The sequence below is a fragment of the Xenopus tropicalis genome, chromosome 8 (assembly GCF_000004195.4).
Source record: "Xenopus tropicalis strain Nigerian chromosome 8, UCB_Xtro_10.0, whole genome shotgun sequence".
In the NCBI taxonomy this organism is placed as follows: domain Eukaryota; kingdom Metazoa; phylum Chordata; class Amphibia; order Anura; family Pipidae; genus Xenopus; species Xenopus tropicalis.
In genome coordinates, this window is record NC_030684.2 from 114,060,796 (window position 1) to 114,076,374 (window position 15,579).

Here is a 15,579-nt window from a genome sequence, read left to right on the forward strand (position 1 = left end):
ACATTTGCTATACGTTCTGGGTCATTAGAGATCACTAGATCCAGTATAGCATTGTTCCTGGTTGGCTCCTCAACAACCTGTGACATAAAGTTGTCATGCAGCAAGTTTATAAACTTGTTCCCATTTACTGTCCTGGCAGTACTATTGCCCCAGTCAATATCAGGGTAATTAAAATCCCCCATTATTATCACTTGCCCCAAACTAGCAGCCTTTTCTATTTGCAACAGGAGCTGGGCCTCCTCCTCTTCGCTTACATTAGGGGGTCTATAGCATACCCCTACAATTAGTTTGGTAGATTCTTTACTATCTGTGAGAAGCTCAACTACTAATGAAGGTTATGTTATTATGCTGCTGCCTCTGGGTCTCCTATACCTGAATGGGTATCTGACTTTTAAGGATTATAAACATATTGACTATCCCCAATTGTTGGCTCTCATGTCTGGACAGAGTTCAGTCTGCCACCCACCTGTGAACCACTAATAAAAGTGTTATGTCTTCCCAAAACCACCCAACCGAAGGGTTTTTGACTGGCCCATGCAATTTAGTTGTCTGAGATAGATCTCTGCTACTGACGGTGGCTAATAGCTCCAAAATGCCTTTCCACCAACAACAAAGGCAATCACCAGTGGAAAGCCTATGCATCGCTTTGATTTTTCCAAAGTCGCACAAATATGCCCGCAGGAAGAAACTATTAACTGTGGCTAATCTATTGCCTCAGTACCTTTCGTTCTCCTTTAAACTTTGGTACCTAAGGCCCATGGGCTTTTTTGTGGTAATGTGAGTCTGCAACAAAAAGACAGGTAATTGACTTTGACTTCGTATTCCTATTCAATTTGAGTGGTAATCACCTACAAGTCTCCCAGTACGGTCAAGTGACAGCCTGAAAATAGTCAAATTTTGAGTGATGACTATAACTTGACCAATACCAGGCACTTGCAGGTAATTCACATTCACATGTGGGAAGGTAAATTTGTGCATCTTGAACCCCTTCCACAGACCGACAAAATGCATAGCCAATAAAAGGCTCAATATTATTGCACATCACTGCTGAATATGTTGGCGCTTTATAAATAAATGTTAATAATAATAGTAATATTGCCCTGTGTGCCATTTTCCTAAGGTTGCTTAAGCTTCATAGATAGTGCTGCAGTATTACTAAATAAATGGCCAATATTGTTGCCACTCTAGAGATCATATGGCAACTGCAGTCATTCAAAAATAGATGCAGTCATTTCACTTTAGACTCCATTAAAAGCACTTAGGTCCAAAGCCACACCATGCACTAGCATTGGTGTGTCCCCAAACCTGAATCAAACTCAGGACCCCAGAACAGCAAGGCAGAAGTGCTGAGCCACCATGCAGCCAGTTATTTATATTTTTCCCTTGGGTAACATATAGCTTATGAGGTGAGACTCTACAGCTACACCATAGGGGGGGACCTAAATGAAAGTTGTGTGACTTTGACCCCTTACAAAAATTTTTCCCCCCGACCACCCCTCCTGCATGGCATTGTGGAGACCCGTGAGATGCACAAAACCGCTTGGGTCGCACACAAAACCCAGGTAACGAGGGTCAGACTGGGCTGGCGGGACAGAAGGAAAAAAAAACCTGGTGGGCCCTGCCAACTTAGGTCTGATCCCTGGTAGCACCTTAGGCCCTTTACCCTTATGGCATAACGTGTGCTGTGGTGTGCAATGCCATGGGCGGGGGGGTGGAGTTATGAGGAGGCACACCTGTTGTTTGACAAGTTCGTTACTGGGATGGGCCCCCAAGGTGGCAGCCCCAGTGGGCTCCGTACACCCTTGTCTGACAGGTAACCAGTGGTCCCACTCCTTGTAGGCCTCTTATTGCTCTGGGCCCCTCTGTGACCATGGGTTAGCTTCCTCAATAGTTTAGCTAAACTTAATTAAGAGAAAAACAGACTTCTAAAAAGAACTCTAAAAGGGTGATTGTTTGTGCTAAAACAGTAAACCACTGAACGTGTTTTGACTTTTTTGCTGGAATTCCAAGTAGGGGACCAGGATTAGTGAGTGACTTGCTCCTAATGTTTAGTTAGAGGCCAAAACAGGCAAACATTTGTTTGGTTTGTTCAGTTAAGTACATGTTGCATGCTCAAACTGGTCTCTTCAGTAATAATAATCCTATTTGCATACCATTAGAAAAGCTATTCATCCCACAATATATATGTAAAAATGATGATGATATGTTCTAAGTGGAATGCACACAATCGTGGGAGCTTTCTGTACCGATCCTGATATCGTGAGATAATAATCACTGTAAAGCAGTGGTTCTCATACTTATTGGGTTAAAGCCCTCTTTTTTGCTTGATGTTGGTCGGGCAGGCCCGTTGTTAGTGCCCATACACAGGCTGATAAGCTGCCGAGTTGGCCTTAGGGACCGATATCGGCAGTTAGAATCAGCCCGTGTATGGCCACCTTTAGAGAGCTGAAAGCAGCAAGTAGAGTTCTGGTTATTATGTTAGCCATCTGCCCACTCCAGCCTTTTTAGATAACATTTTTGGCTAACTAACTATATTAAAAACATTTTTTATTATGCGCAGTCTATCTATTTTTCCCAGTTTCATTTTTACACTGAACTATTTCTGTCCATAAGATTATATACTGGGGATAGGAGAAATTACTCTTATACAGTATTTACATGTGTGGATATAAGCTTTAAGAAACCCTAGGAAATGATAAAGAAAGCTATCAAGATCAGAGAATGTAAATTATAACAGTGATCACTGAGGTTTAAGGAAGCATATAGAGGTGAAGCATAATTAGCGTAACCTCCGCACTCATAAAGAGTCATCCTTCAGCACTGGAGAAGGAACCCCTGTGGATGAAACCTCTGATATATATTAGTGATGTGCGGGTCAACAAAAAGTCAACCTGCACCCAATCCTAACCCACCCGCTTCTAACCCAACCCAGTCAGCCGGCAGTATTTATAGACCCACCTCTGACCCACCAATCTCTGACAGCATGAACTGGGCAGAGCAGGTTTGTGTCTGTAAATACAGGCTGTCAGAGGCGCATTTGTTTCCCCCTCCTGACAATAATGTATGCTGGTTGGGAAACATATGCGGTAGTGATGTGCGGGCCAGCCCAATACCCACGGGTTACACTGCTGGCAGCTCTCTTCCGGCTTCTCTATTTATAGACGCAGGTTTATAAATAAAGGAAGGAAGCCAGGTCGGGTAGGGTTTGGGAGCAGGCGGGTTAGGGTCGGGTGCGGGTAGAGAAAATCTCGACGCACTAATATGCGGTGCTTAATTTTTCTGAAGTCAGCCAAAGTTGCCACATGATAAAATTCAGGTGACTTCAGAGAAATGAAGGGCTGCATATGTTTTCCCACTGGCGATTAGTGCTTGTGGGAAAGCATTTTTGAGGAGATTAGTTGCTCATGGTAGTGAAGTTTTATCACCAGCGACTAACCTTTCCAGGTGCCACCCATGATAATGAAGATTTATTGCAGGCAACCTATGTGCAAGTACCCTTATAAACCTCTTTTCAACATAAACAACCCAACCTAGCCAGTGTTTCTGCTTAGTTGCACTTTTTGTACTCTAATTCAATATAACCAATTTGAGAACTGTAGACCAAAACGCAGCTGCAAATTTTAGATGGAATCTTACCAGTGCTTTGTAAAGGAGAACAATTACTCTATATCTGCAAATCTATGCCCTTTTAATACAGATCATAATATTGTTTGTCATTGCAGCTGCTGACTGGCATTGCTTGCTACAATCAAGCTTATCTACAAGTTGTACTGTATAGTTTTGTGTCATCTGTTAACACTATATTATTTACAATGCCCTCCACTACTGTAAGTCATTAATGAACAAATAAAAGTGGACCCTAGATTGTACATGTTGTGGGGTACAATTTATAATTTAAGAAATAAAGTTTTTGGATGTATTCAGAGAAGTTTTTGGATGTATTCGGAGACTATGGTTATGATTTCTCTATCTACTTTTGCAGGGTATAATGTATGGCTCCTGGGGCTGTCTCTGGGTATAGTGGCAAGATTCTACCAGTTTTAATGGAGAAGGAAATACTGATGCATTATTTGATTAAACCTTTCCTTCTCCTTTAAGGGAATGGTGGGAAAGCCCCCATCCCGCCATTACCACTGCGTGCAACTACGGGCCTCAAAAAAGCATGGTGCTTTAAACAAGTGACCATAATGTCTATTATTCAATTGAATGTATCACATCAGAGGCCGCACACAAGCAGATATCTGCTTTCACCAAGTGTAAGCATTCATAGTTCCCACGGCACCTTCTCCCACCAATCCCATCCCACCAACCCCTTCAGTACCAGCAATGTTCCAGCCTTAGCAGCCACTAACCGCCATCCACATGTGCAAGCCACCACTCCCCTCATGCAGCCACCCAAGTACCCTGCTAAAGCAGCGATGCACTCCTGTGGTAATTACAGGAGAGTGTTGCATTAGGTTCTTGGAAACTTATTTGCAAAATATTTCACATTGTCTTTATAACAGCAAAACACCGGGCCTTAAAAGCAGCAATACATGTATGTTATGTTCCCCCTTGAAACGAGACACTGTGCCTAATTAGCTAAGATTGGACAAATAGTATGTCTTGGTTCCATGGGTAAGGTTCTCTTGAATTGCATATTAGCACCTATTTATCATATAGTATTATGCTGGTGTAAGGCTATGGTTAAATTGAGTACATTTCTTTTATCTGTTTAATAAAAATCATTGCAACATAAAAACCCACCCCAGTGTGAATATGCTTTCTGGTTCCCATTATATCTAGCTGAAACGTTGTTATGCATTCTTACATTATTCCACTTAAATATTGCTTTGAATAGTCATTAAAAAATATTTGTGAGAACTTGTTGAGATGCAATTCAGATTACTCTTCCTAGGGATGGAAGTCAGCATGTGTGCTGTGCAGTAAGGCTCAGCAACTCACAACAGGTTTTATTAATTACTCTACAATTTTAAGAAATGCAGCCAGAAAGAGGTGTAACTTGACAGAATGTCTGCCAAATACTTGTAGTATTAAAAGCGGATGGATGACTTGACCCCTCCAGAGTCCTAAGGACTTGACCAACGGATATTTGGCCATGGTCAGGCAATGTGTGTTTTATGTTTCTCTCCTGTTAGCCTCTCTATGTCATATTTGATCTTGGTCCCATTATCTCTATTTGGCCAAACGACATGTTGGTAGCAAAGTCATATAAAAAAGTGGTTTTTTTTGTGTGTAACCTCAACAACCAAGAAATAATTCTGTTTTGGCATTTACTTTATCAGCAATAACTAACTGGTTACACATACCTTACTGCACTGAATAGAATCATCTGGATTTTGTTTTGGTCGCTATATACAAAGTATAATAATCTGGCTAGCGGGAATTGAATGGCTGGGAATAATGCGCGCTGGCGCAGTGCCTACGTCCCTCACGCTAACTAACCAACAGCTATGGACCCTAGTGTAATGGTATATGCACACGCAGCCTGTAGCAGGAATTCCATCAGTCACCCCCCAACTCTAACTGCCCTCACTGTCACTCATTCCTGAGAAGGCATTCCGCTTCTTGACGTGGCAGTGGGCGCCGCCATGTTGGTGACGTCACGCGGTGCGCTAGCTGGCAGCTGAGACTGACTGAGAGAGCTAGTGGAGCGGAGAGTAAGAGGTAAGTGGCAGTCAGAGATTGTGTGACATGAAGGGTGGCACTGCGGCAGTAACTGCGAGTAAAGTGAGCATTACTTAGTGTTAGTAGGGGCGAAACGTCAGAACAAATAGTGCAGCAGGGACTGGCACTGAAGAGCAGAACTCAGAGGGGAGCAGAGTTCAGAATCCAAGTTTAGCCAAATGCAACTATTGCAGGGCTTCCCCATGGAACTACCGGCGTGTCAGGCTGCACCCCCTGGGTTACCCATGGATCTCTAATGCATGGCTGCTCCCCCTGGGTTACCCATGGATCTCTAATGCATGGCTGCACCCCCTGGGTTACCCATGGATCTCTAATGCAGGGCTGCACCCCCTGGGTTACCCATGGATCTCTAATGCAGGGCTGCACCCCCTGGGTTACCCATGGATCTCTAATGCAGGGCTGCACCCCCTGGGTTACCCATGGATCTCTAATGCATGGCTGCTCCCCCTGGGTTACCCATGGATCTCTAATGCATGGCTGCTCCCCCTGGGTTACCCATGGATCTCTAATGCAGGGCTGCACCCCCTGGGTTACCCATGGATCTCTAATGCATGGCTGCTCCCCCTGGGTTACCCATGGATCTCTAATGCAGGGCTGCACCCCCTGGGTTACCCATGGATCTCTAATGCATGGCTGCTCCCCCTGGGTTACCCATGGATCTCTAATGCATGGCTGCTCCCCCTGGGTTACCTATGTACCTCTAATGCAGGGCTGCTCCCCCTGGGTTACCTATGTATCTCTAATGCAGGGCTGCACCCCCTGGGTTACCTATGTACCTCTAATGCAGGGCTGCACCCCCTGGGTTACCTATGTACCTCTAATGCAGGGCTGCACCCCCTGGGTTACCTATGTACCTCTAATGCAGGGCTGCACCCCCTGGGTTACCTATGTACCTCTAATGCATGACTGTACCCCCTGGGTTACCTATGTACCTCTAATGCAGGGCTGCACCCCCTGGGTTACCTATGTACCTCTAATGCATGACTGCACCCCCTGGGTTACCTATATATGTCTAATGCAGGGCTGCACCCCTTGGGTTACCTATATATGTCTAATGCAGGGCTGCACCGCCTGGGTTACCTATGTATCTCTAATGCATGGCTGCACCCCCTGGGTTACCTATATATGTCTAATACAGGGCTGCTCTCCCTGGGTTACCTATGTACCTCTAATGCATGGCTGCACCCCCTGGGTTACCTATGTATATCTAATGCAGGGCTGCTCCCCCTGGGTTACCTATGTACCTCTAATGCATGGCTGCACCCCCTGGGTTACCTATGTATATCTAATGCAGGGCTGCTCCCCCTGGGTTACCTATGTATCTCTAATGCATGGCTGCACCCCCTGGGTTACCTATATATGTCTAATGCAGGGCTGCTCCCCCTGGGTTACCTATATATGTCTAATGCAGGGCTGCTCTCCCTGGGTTACCTATGTATCTCTAATGCAGGGCTGCACCACCTGGGTTACCTATGTATCTCTAATGCAGGTCTGCTCCCCCTGGGTTACCTATATATGTCTAATGCAGGGCTGCTCTCCCTGGGTTACCTATGTATCTCTAATGCAGGGCTGCACCCCCTGGGTTACTTATGTATCTCTAATGCAGGGCTGCACCCCCTGGGTTACCTGTGTATCTCTAATGCAGGGCTGCACCCCCTGGGTTACCTATGTACTTCTAATGCAGGGGTGCACCCCCTAGGTTACCTATGTATCTCTAATGCATGGCTGCACCCCCTGGGTTACCTATGTATCTCTAATGCAGGGCTGCACCCCCTGGGTTACCTATGTATCTCTAATGCAGGGCTGCACCCCCTGGGTTACCTATGTACTTCTAATGCAGGGATGTGGCCACTGGGCTACCTATGTATCTCTAATACTGGGCTGCACCCCCTGGGTTACTGATGTATTTCTAGTGTAGGGCTGCACCCCCTGGGTTACCTATGTATCTCTATTGCGGGGCTGCACCCCGTGGGTTACCTATGTATCTCTAGTGCAGTGCTGCTCCCCCTGGGAAATCTATGTATCTCTAATGCAGGGCTGCACCCCCTGGGTTACCTATGTATCTTTAATGCAGGGCTGCACCCCCTGGGTTACCTATGTATCTCTAATGCAGGGCTGCACCCCCTGGGTTACCTATGTATCTCTATTGCAGGGCTGCACCCCCTGGGTTACCTATGTATCTCTAATGTAGGGCTGTACCCCCTGGGTTACCTATGTATGTCTAATGCAGGGCTGCACCCCCTGGGTTACCTATGTACTTCTAATGCAGGGATGTGGCCACTGGGCTACCTATGTATCTCTAATACTGGACTGCACCCCCTTGGTTACTGATGTATTTCTAGGGTAGGGCTGCATCCCCTTAGTTACATATGTATCTCTATTGCGGGGCTGCACCCCGTGGGTTACCTATGTATCTCTAGTGCAGTGCTGCTCCCCCTGGGAAATCTATGTATCTATAGTGCAGACTGCACCCCCTAGGTAACCTATGTATCTGTAGAGTGGGGCTGCACCCCCTGGGTTAGCTTTGTATCTCTAATGCAGGGCTGCTCCTCCTGGGTTACCTATATACTTCTAGATCAGGGCTGCACCCATGGGTTACCTATGTATCTGAACCCAGGGTTTTCCCTATTTTTTTTTTCTATGTTTTTTTGGAGTAGGTCTGCACCTAACGGCCTACCTCAGTTTAGTGCAAAACTCTCCCTAGTGGGTTATCTGTGTGTCAAAATTGAGTGCAGGATTTTCCCCAGTGGATTTTTTATCTAGATCAAGTGGTTTACCTTTGTTTCTCTAGAACAGGTCTACACCAAGTTGTTCAGAACTACTTCACTGGGAAATTTAGTTCAAGTAAATGGTTGAGTATAACATTCAGCAAATGGATTTAGACTCAATCTTTCATACCTGGTCCAAAAACAAGCTATTGGCAATGGCGTCAGGTGTTTATGGCAATTGTTACTCACTGGTGCAGTGACTTCCATTACAATATTTAATAACAGGATGACTGAAGTCTAGCTATTAAATTTGCTAAATTCACTAAATCTTATAATGTTGACTGTACCAGTCTAGCAGTTTTAGAAACGGTAGTGTACTATTTTACCGTAGAGTAGGAGTTTCCTTTGGTATCCATTTATTTTGCTGTTGCATCATGTAAGGAGCGGCCTTTATATTGTGTAGAAAACCATATATAAATACACACTTCAGTTTCTTGAACTCCAGGGAAATATTGTTGACATAAGTCGTAGTACCTACAATTAACAGTAATTAAGAGTACTGAAAGTTACTATGTTGCTAGGTGCCTAAATGCTGTTATAAAAAATCTTGATATACAAGGCTTTGCAATTCTTTAGACCCTTGACCATTTTTCTCATTTTAAAGGATAGAAAATACTTTCACTAAATTTCATTAAATTTTAGATTCAAAATTAGCTTCTTTTAGTAGACTAAAACAGGTTTGCTTATGGTATCTCTTTGTATTTTGCACTATTCATTCTTCTTTGTGAATCAGTGTTTCCCAAGCTGTGGGGCTTCCCTCCCAAAACTTGGGGGGTGGGGGTGTCTCAGTTAATTGAAAAGGAAGGGCCTATTGTATTTTGAAGACCAGTTAGGGAGAGATTTAGAATTGGTCTACAACCTTCCCTCACTCTCAGGAATTTATAGCTGTGTTTTCACCATTTAAAGTATACTGTTTTATTTTAAAGGACAGGGGTGTCTTGCGATGACCACCTTTCTGGAATTTATTCAGCAAAATGAAGACAGAGATGGGGTTCGCTTCAGCTGGAATGTGTGGCCATCAAGCCGCCTGGAAGCCACAAGGATGGTGGTTCCTGTAGCTGCTCTCTTGACACCGCTAAAAGAGCGACCAGACTTGCCCCCTATACAGTATGAACCTGTTTTGTGCAGCAGGACTACATGCAGAGCTGTACTCAATCCTTTATGGTAAGTCTGGCTGCATTCATATGTACAGTGCGCCAATCGCAGTACACTGAACTGCTGCACTTCTTCTTACTGCAGCTTTATCCTTGTAAAGTGGTTGCATAGATTTAATCCTGTGGATTGCTACCAATACTGGGCCACTGTTTGACAATATGGTGTGACAGACTGTGACCAGATCATGCAGGAGCCTGATGTGGCAGCCATTTACAGGGTGCTGTAGATGCTGTATGCTGGCACTGTACCTAATGCAAAAGTCTCAACCCCATGGAACTCCCTCCACCCAAATATGAATATATTACTTAAATTATATCCCATTATCAAACAGTAAATAGCAGCGCAACCCCCCCCCCCCCCCCAATATTTCATATTAACCAGTGTGCAACATAAATATTACATTTGTACAGCATTTGCTATATGGTATATATACCGTCTAGTGGTGCCAACTAGTGCCCTATAAAAACACATAACTGCAAGTTCACATTCAGAAACTGGATTACTAAATTCATATCAGCAGCCTTTATTAAGACACTCAAGTATTAAGATTATTTCCTATAAGTATAAATAGTGGGAATAGCTGAAAAGCCAGTGTTTCTCTACAGTTTTTCAGTGTTAAAAATAAAACTCCTCCCACAAGGCTCATCATGTGATCCATAAATGTGTTTACATCAGATCCGAAGCAACACACACATGGTTAGGTCACAGTAAGAAAATACAGGTTTGGTATTAGTAAAATAAAAAATCTTATAATATTAATGTGAAATGAATTAAAATTGCTTGTAGGCAGGGACAGAACACAGAGCACAAAGTGGTAACATTTAATTGGTGCTTGAAAAAGTGCTCAGTTGCTTTCTGTCTTCTACCAGCATTAGTTGTCTCTATCCAGACTGGGCATCAAAAAACCCTGATGAAGAGCTTATACTCTCTGAGTAACCCATTAGTTGGTATTAAAGTTTAATTTACTTGTGCCTCTCCATCAAGATAAAAATCTCCCTTTGAAAGCCATTAGTATTTGTAAGAATTATTTTTATCTACTTGTGTTCTTCACCAGAAAGGATATAGTCTTATGAGTGCCAATAAAAAGCAGAGTTAAAGGTACAGTAACACCAAAAAATAAAGGCGTATAAAAGTAATAAGAATAAAATATACTGCTGCCCTGCACTGGTACAACTGGTGTGTTTGCCTCAGAAATTTAGAAAGCTGCTGTTTAGCCACGGGGGCAGCCATTCAAGGGAGAAAAGGCACAGGCACATAGGAGATAACAGATAAACACTATTGTATTCTAGAGAGGTCATCTGTTATCTGCTATGTAACCTGTGCCTTTTCTCCTTTTTTCCAACTTTAATGGCTGCCCTCATGGCTACACAGCAGTTTATTTATATAAACTATAGTAGTATTACTGTAGCAAACACACAACTTTTACCAGTGCAGGGCAACAGTACATTATATTTTAATTACTTTAAAAAACTTTCATTTTTTGGTGTTACTGTTCCTTTAAAGGAAAACTACTTTGTGTTAAGGTGGTCATATGTGGACCTTTCTATTGTTTCAATTTCTCAGGCAAACAGCAGGAAGGGAGGAGTAGCCTTGATGCACCAAGAACTTGGCCATTATGGTGCATGGGTAGATGAGATTTTTAACCAGCCCAAACCAACCAGTGTCCAAAATGTGTGGATATTGGTCAGGATCACCATACTCATGCCAATATTTATACTTCATATTGTTCAATAGTACTGGTACATGTATGGGCAGCTTTACTCAATATTACACATTGTTTTCAGACAAAAGTAATCAATTTTGATTCTTAGGACACTATTCTTTTAAGCTGTAAATCTGGTTAAGATATTGGCTAACAATAGCAGTAACAACTGTAACAGTTTTTGAATGCAATTTTTTTATATAATTGCAAGATAAACTGCATTGTTAAGATGGCCACAAACCCCCCCAGACCACGTTGGCAGCTTATTGGCGTGTGTCTGATTGAGAAATGTTAGCCTGCCTTCATGAATATTTTATGTGTTTATTTTGCAGCCAAGTGGATTATCGAGCAAAACTTTGGGCATGCAACTTCTGTTACCAACGAAATCAGGTAATCAGCAATGATTGGCTCATAACAAGAGAATCTGAAGGCTTTTTTGCATAGGAACCCCACCACAATAAACCTGACAGTGTTTGCTTTCATTAAGCACTTTACCTCCAAGCTAGGGTTAGGAACTTTCGGAGTTAAGGCAAGGGTGGCAATCTGTTGTGCCTTCCCTTTTTCAAAAAGGTTGCACTCCAGGAACCTCTAATTCTTGCTTATTCTTTGCTTATTCAATATATACATATATTGATATACCATTTATTTTCTGTGAGACAAATTTTGCAATTTCCATCTTTGTGCATTAGGCCCAAGGCTCTGTACCCTTCTCTGCTAATGTAACCACTGAGTTACTCCTAATCATTTAAAAAAGAATGCATGTTGTTTTGCATGTTTATTACATTTACCAATCCATTTTTGATTTGCTAATTTTCCTTACACAAGCTAAGTTGGAATATTTGAACTTTCTAACTAGCTTGCCTGCTATAAATTTGTGCTAGAGGTGATTTTAACATGATAGAATGCTACATTACATTGTGGTTGCTATTATTAGGAAGTATGACCTTTTCTTTCTTTTCCAGTTTCCCCCTACATATGCAGGCATCTCAGAAATGAATCAACCTGCAGAGCTTCTGCCTCAGTTTTCTAGTATTGAGTATGTGGTTCAGGTGAGGAACTCACTCACTTACTCACTCACTCATAATCACCCTGTTTGGGATACGAGGGCTTTGGTTTCTCAAGACTGGAGAGTGGGGCTTTTATTATTTTCTTTTCTGTTTAAATATATTTTTAAATATATTTTCCTTTGGGATTTACTATGAGTTATCTTTTTTTCTTCTCTTTGGGTTTATTTTCATCCTTCTTTACACTTTGTTTGACTTTATTGCACATAACAAAATGTTCTCTCTTTCTCGGTTGCCATGTTTAGCGTGGACCTCAGATGCCACTGATCTTTCTGTATGTTGTGGACACTTGCATGGAAGATGAAGATCTTCAAGCTCTTAAGGAGTCCATGCAAATGTCCCTCAGTCTGCTGCCTCCTACAGCACTCGTGGGGCTGATAACATTTGGACGGATGGTTCACGTACATGAACTGGGATGTGAAGGCATCTCGAAGAGCTATGTTTTTAGAGGAAATAAAGACCTTACTGGAAAGCAAATCCAGGTACAAATTAAGAAATTGTGTTGAAGTGTAATTGAGCTTTAGAGCTTTATTGTAAGGAAATGTAGTGCCACCAGTATTTATTATATGAATCATTTTACCAGCCCACAGGGCGTTCTTTCGTCTGTAGAAAATCATAGTTACTTGCGAGCAAACAAATTACCTGCAATACCTTCACACCAGAACAATGAAAATCAGCTTGTGTAAAACACATTAATGTAGTAATTGTGGCATTTGCATTGAAAAACACTTTGCGCGATTACCTGATTGATGAATTGCACCCGCAGAGATTTTCAGTGTTCTCAGTATTTCAGGTGACATGCCATCACCCTTAGCCAGCAGGGGGAGCCATTTCCATATTAGAATGGGATAAGGTACCACAATAGCTGTGTTATGTTAGTTATGTCTTCTGAGCTTGATTTTTTTTTTTTATGGAGCACTTTATACTGTAAATGTAGAAATCAGAGCACAAATTTGAGAAATAAGGCACAATTTTTGCCAGTGCAGGCTAATTAATTATGTGTAAATGCAAAGCAAGACATTTTTTAGAAAAGGACAGTGGTTGGGACCAGTGGTACATAATTTGGACTTAGATTAAAATTGCATTCTTGAGAATATAAACTTGATTTACTAAATAGTCTCTGTGCTCTGTTTCAGGAAATGTTATCTCTTACAAAATCTCCAGCAGCCCAACAAGGCCGTGGGCCACAAGTTCAACAACCCCCTCCATCCAACAGGTAAACATAATAATATGTTAATATATATTGGTATATAATATTCTTTTGTTCTCATTTGTTGTAATGTAAAGACAACACAACACAAGGGAGCAATATATAAATAATAGCTGTTGACTATGCTTGAATTGCTGGTTTAAGGATCTTTTACATAAAAATAAATCACTAAATACATGTTACATTGCACCCACCATAGAGCAACTCACAAAGACACATCTGAAAAGACACTTCCGAAAAGATTGCGTTTAATAAATTTGTCCTTAAGTGTATATACTTATAATACATCTTTATTTTTTCTCTGAAGCTAAGAGGGCCTTAGCCCTTAAACACAGGCTGACAATCTGCCTCATGGGGCATGAGGCAGATTGTCAGCTTGTGCTTAAGTGCAAGTAACTACTCGCCACTGCTGCTTTTTCGCATAAGGAACACAGTTTGTCTTCCTGTGTAAACCTAAAATTTACTTACAGGAACACAGATTTTCTACGGCTTCTCACTTATGTTTATTATTTGTCATTCCCAGATTTTTACAACCAGTGCAGAACATCGACATGAATCTCACTGACCTTCTAGGAGAGCTGCAAAGGGATCCATGGCCAGTTCCTCAAGGCAAGAGGCCTCTCAGATCATCTGGAGCTGCCCTCTCCATAGCAGTTGGACTTCTTGAGGTGAACAGAAAAAACATTTTGAATACACCAGTTTTTTGTGGGTGGTGAGACAGGAGAGAGTTTAAAATGGCTAATTTCTTGTTGTTTTTTTATTAATTTGTTTAGCTTAGTAAGTAGGTCTGGATAGACTGGTTTCCTAACTACTTTTTGTAAAGTTACTTTTATTTAATTCAGCTTTTTTTTATTGCTTTTTGTTGACTGTGTATTTGGAAAATCCTGCCATGACTGTTTTGTCTGGGTAAACAGAGCAGCACAAGGGTCCAATGGTTAGCATTGCAAAATTGTGGTCCTAGGTTTATTTCAGGCCAGGGTACTATCTGCAAGGAGTTTCTTTGTTTTCCCTTTGTCTGCATTGGTTTTCACCAATACTCAAAAACATAAAGGCAGGTTAACTGACCTCTGATCAAATGTCTATAGTGTGCGTGAATGGGATAGGGTGCAAGTCTAGTAAGGAAATAAAGGGAGGGCTGGCAGTCCACTGCAGATGATAAATAGCAATGATGCTTACTGTTATTTTCCTTTTGAAACAGTGCACATTCCCCAACACTGGCGCACGCATAATGATGTTTATCGGGGGGCCAGCCACTCAGGGTCCAGGGATGGTGGTGGGTGATGAGCTAAAGACCCCTATCCGTTCATGGCATGATATTGAAAAGGACAATGCCAAGTACGTCAAAAAGGCAACCAAAGTAAGTACTGGAATTTCACCTCCTGTGGCAGGAGTCCTGCATTTTTTACTTTCAGCACACATGCAGCTTGTAATATCTCATGTTACCTCTTGCACATATGCTTTGAGGAAGTACAAGGCTTTCTACCATCTAGGATTCCCGTTTCCTTATTGTGGGAAAGCATCATGCTTCTTACCTTTCAGCATGTGTTGTAGTTTTTGTGATTACATCATATTAGTTTGGTGTGACCTTCTCAGTTCCATAAATACTTTTACATTTGCTAAAAGCATGTAAGAGTTTTAAAAAGGTAGGTGTAGCAATTAGGGATGCACGGAATCCAGGATTCGGTTTGGTATTTGGCCAGGATTCAGCCTTTTTTAACAGGGTTCGGATTCTGCCGAATCCATGGTCCTGGCCAAACCGAATCCTAATTAGGATATGGAAGGGTTAAATGTTGCCATGTTAACATGGAAGTGGAAAGTTTTTCCACACACGCTGCACATGGCACCATTTAACCCTTCCATATCCTGATTAGTTTATGCTAATTAGGATCCGGATTCGGTTCGGTATTCAGCCAAATCCCTTACAGTGGATTTGGGGGGTTCAGCGCTTCTCTTGTAGCAAGTAGAGTACATACTTTAGTTTGATACAGTCTG

At 42.3% G+C, this 15,579-nt stretch overlaps 1 protein-coding gene across 3 annotated transcripts in view; it reads left to right on the top strand.

Annotated features, from left to right (window-relative positions):
- Positions 1-5,098: 5,098 nt before the first annotated feature.
- The window catches only part of sec23a (Sec23 homolog A, COPII coat complex component), a 56,475-nt gene continuing 45,994 nt past the window's right edge, over positions 5,099-15,579 (top strand). Inside the window, exons 1-8 of one of the 3 annotated variants that reach the window (XM_031890573.1) lie at positions 5,099-5,667; positions 9,383-9,620; positions 11,646-11,703; positions 12,276-12,362; positions 12,623-12,859; positions 13,514-13,593; positions 14,111-14,255; positions 14,786-14,944. In XM_031890573.1, the coding sequence (XP_031746433.1) occupies positions 9,400-9,620; positions 11,646-11,703; positions 12,276-12,362; positions 12,623-12,859; positions 13,514-13,593; positions 14,111-14,255; positions 14,786-14,944 (987 nt within the window). In that variant the 5' untranslated portion in view covers positions 5,099-5,667; positions 9,383-9,399. 3 annotated transcript variants of the gene reach the window in all.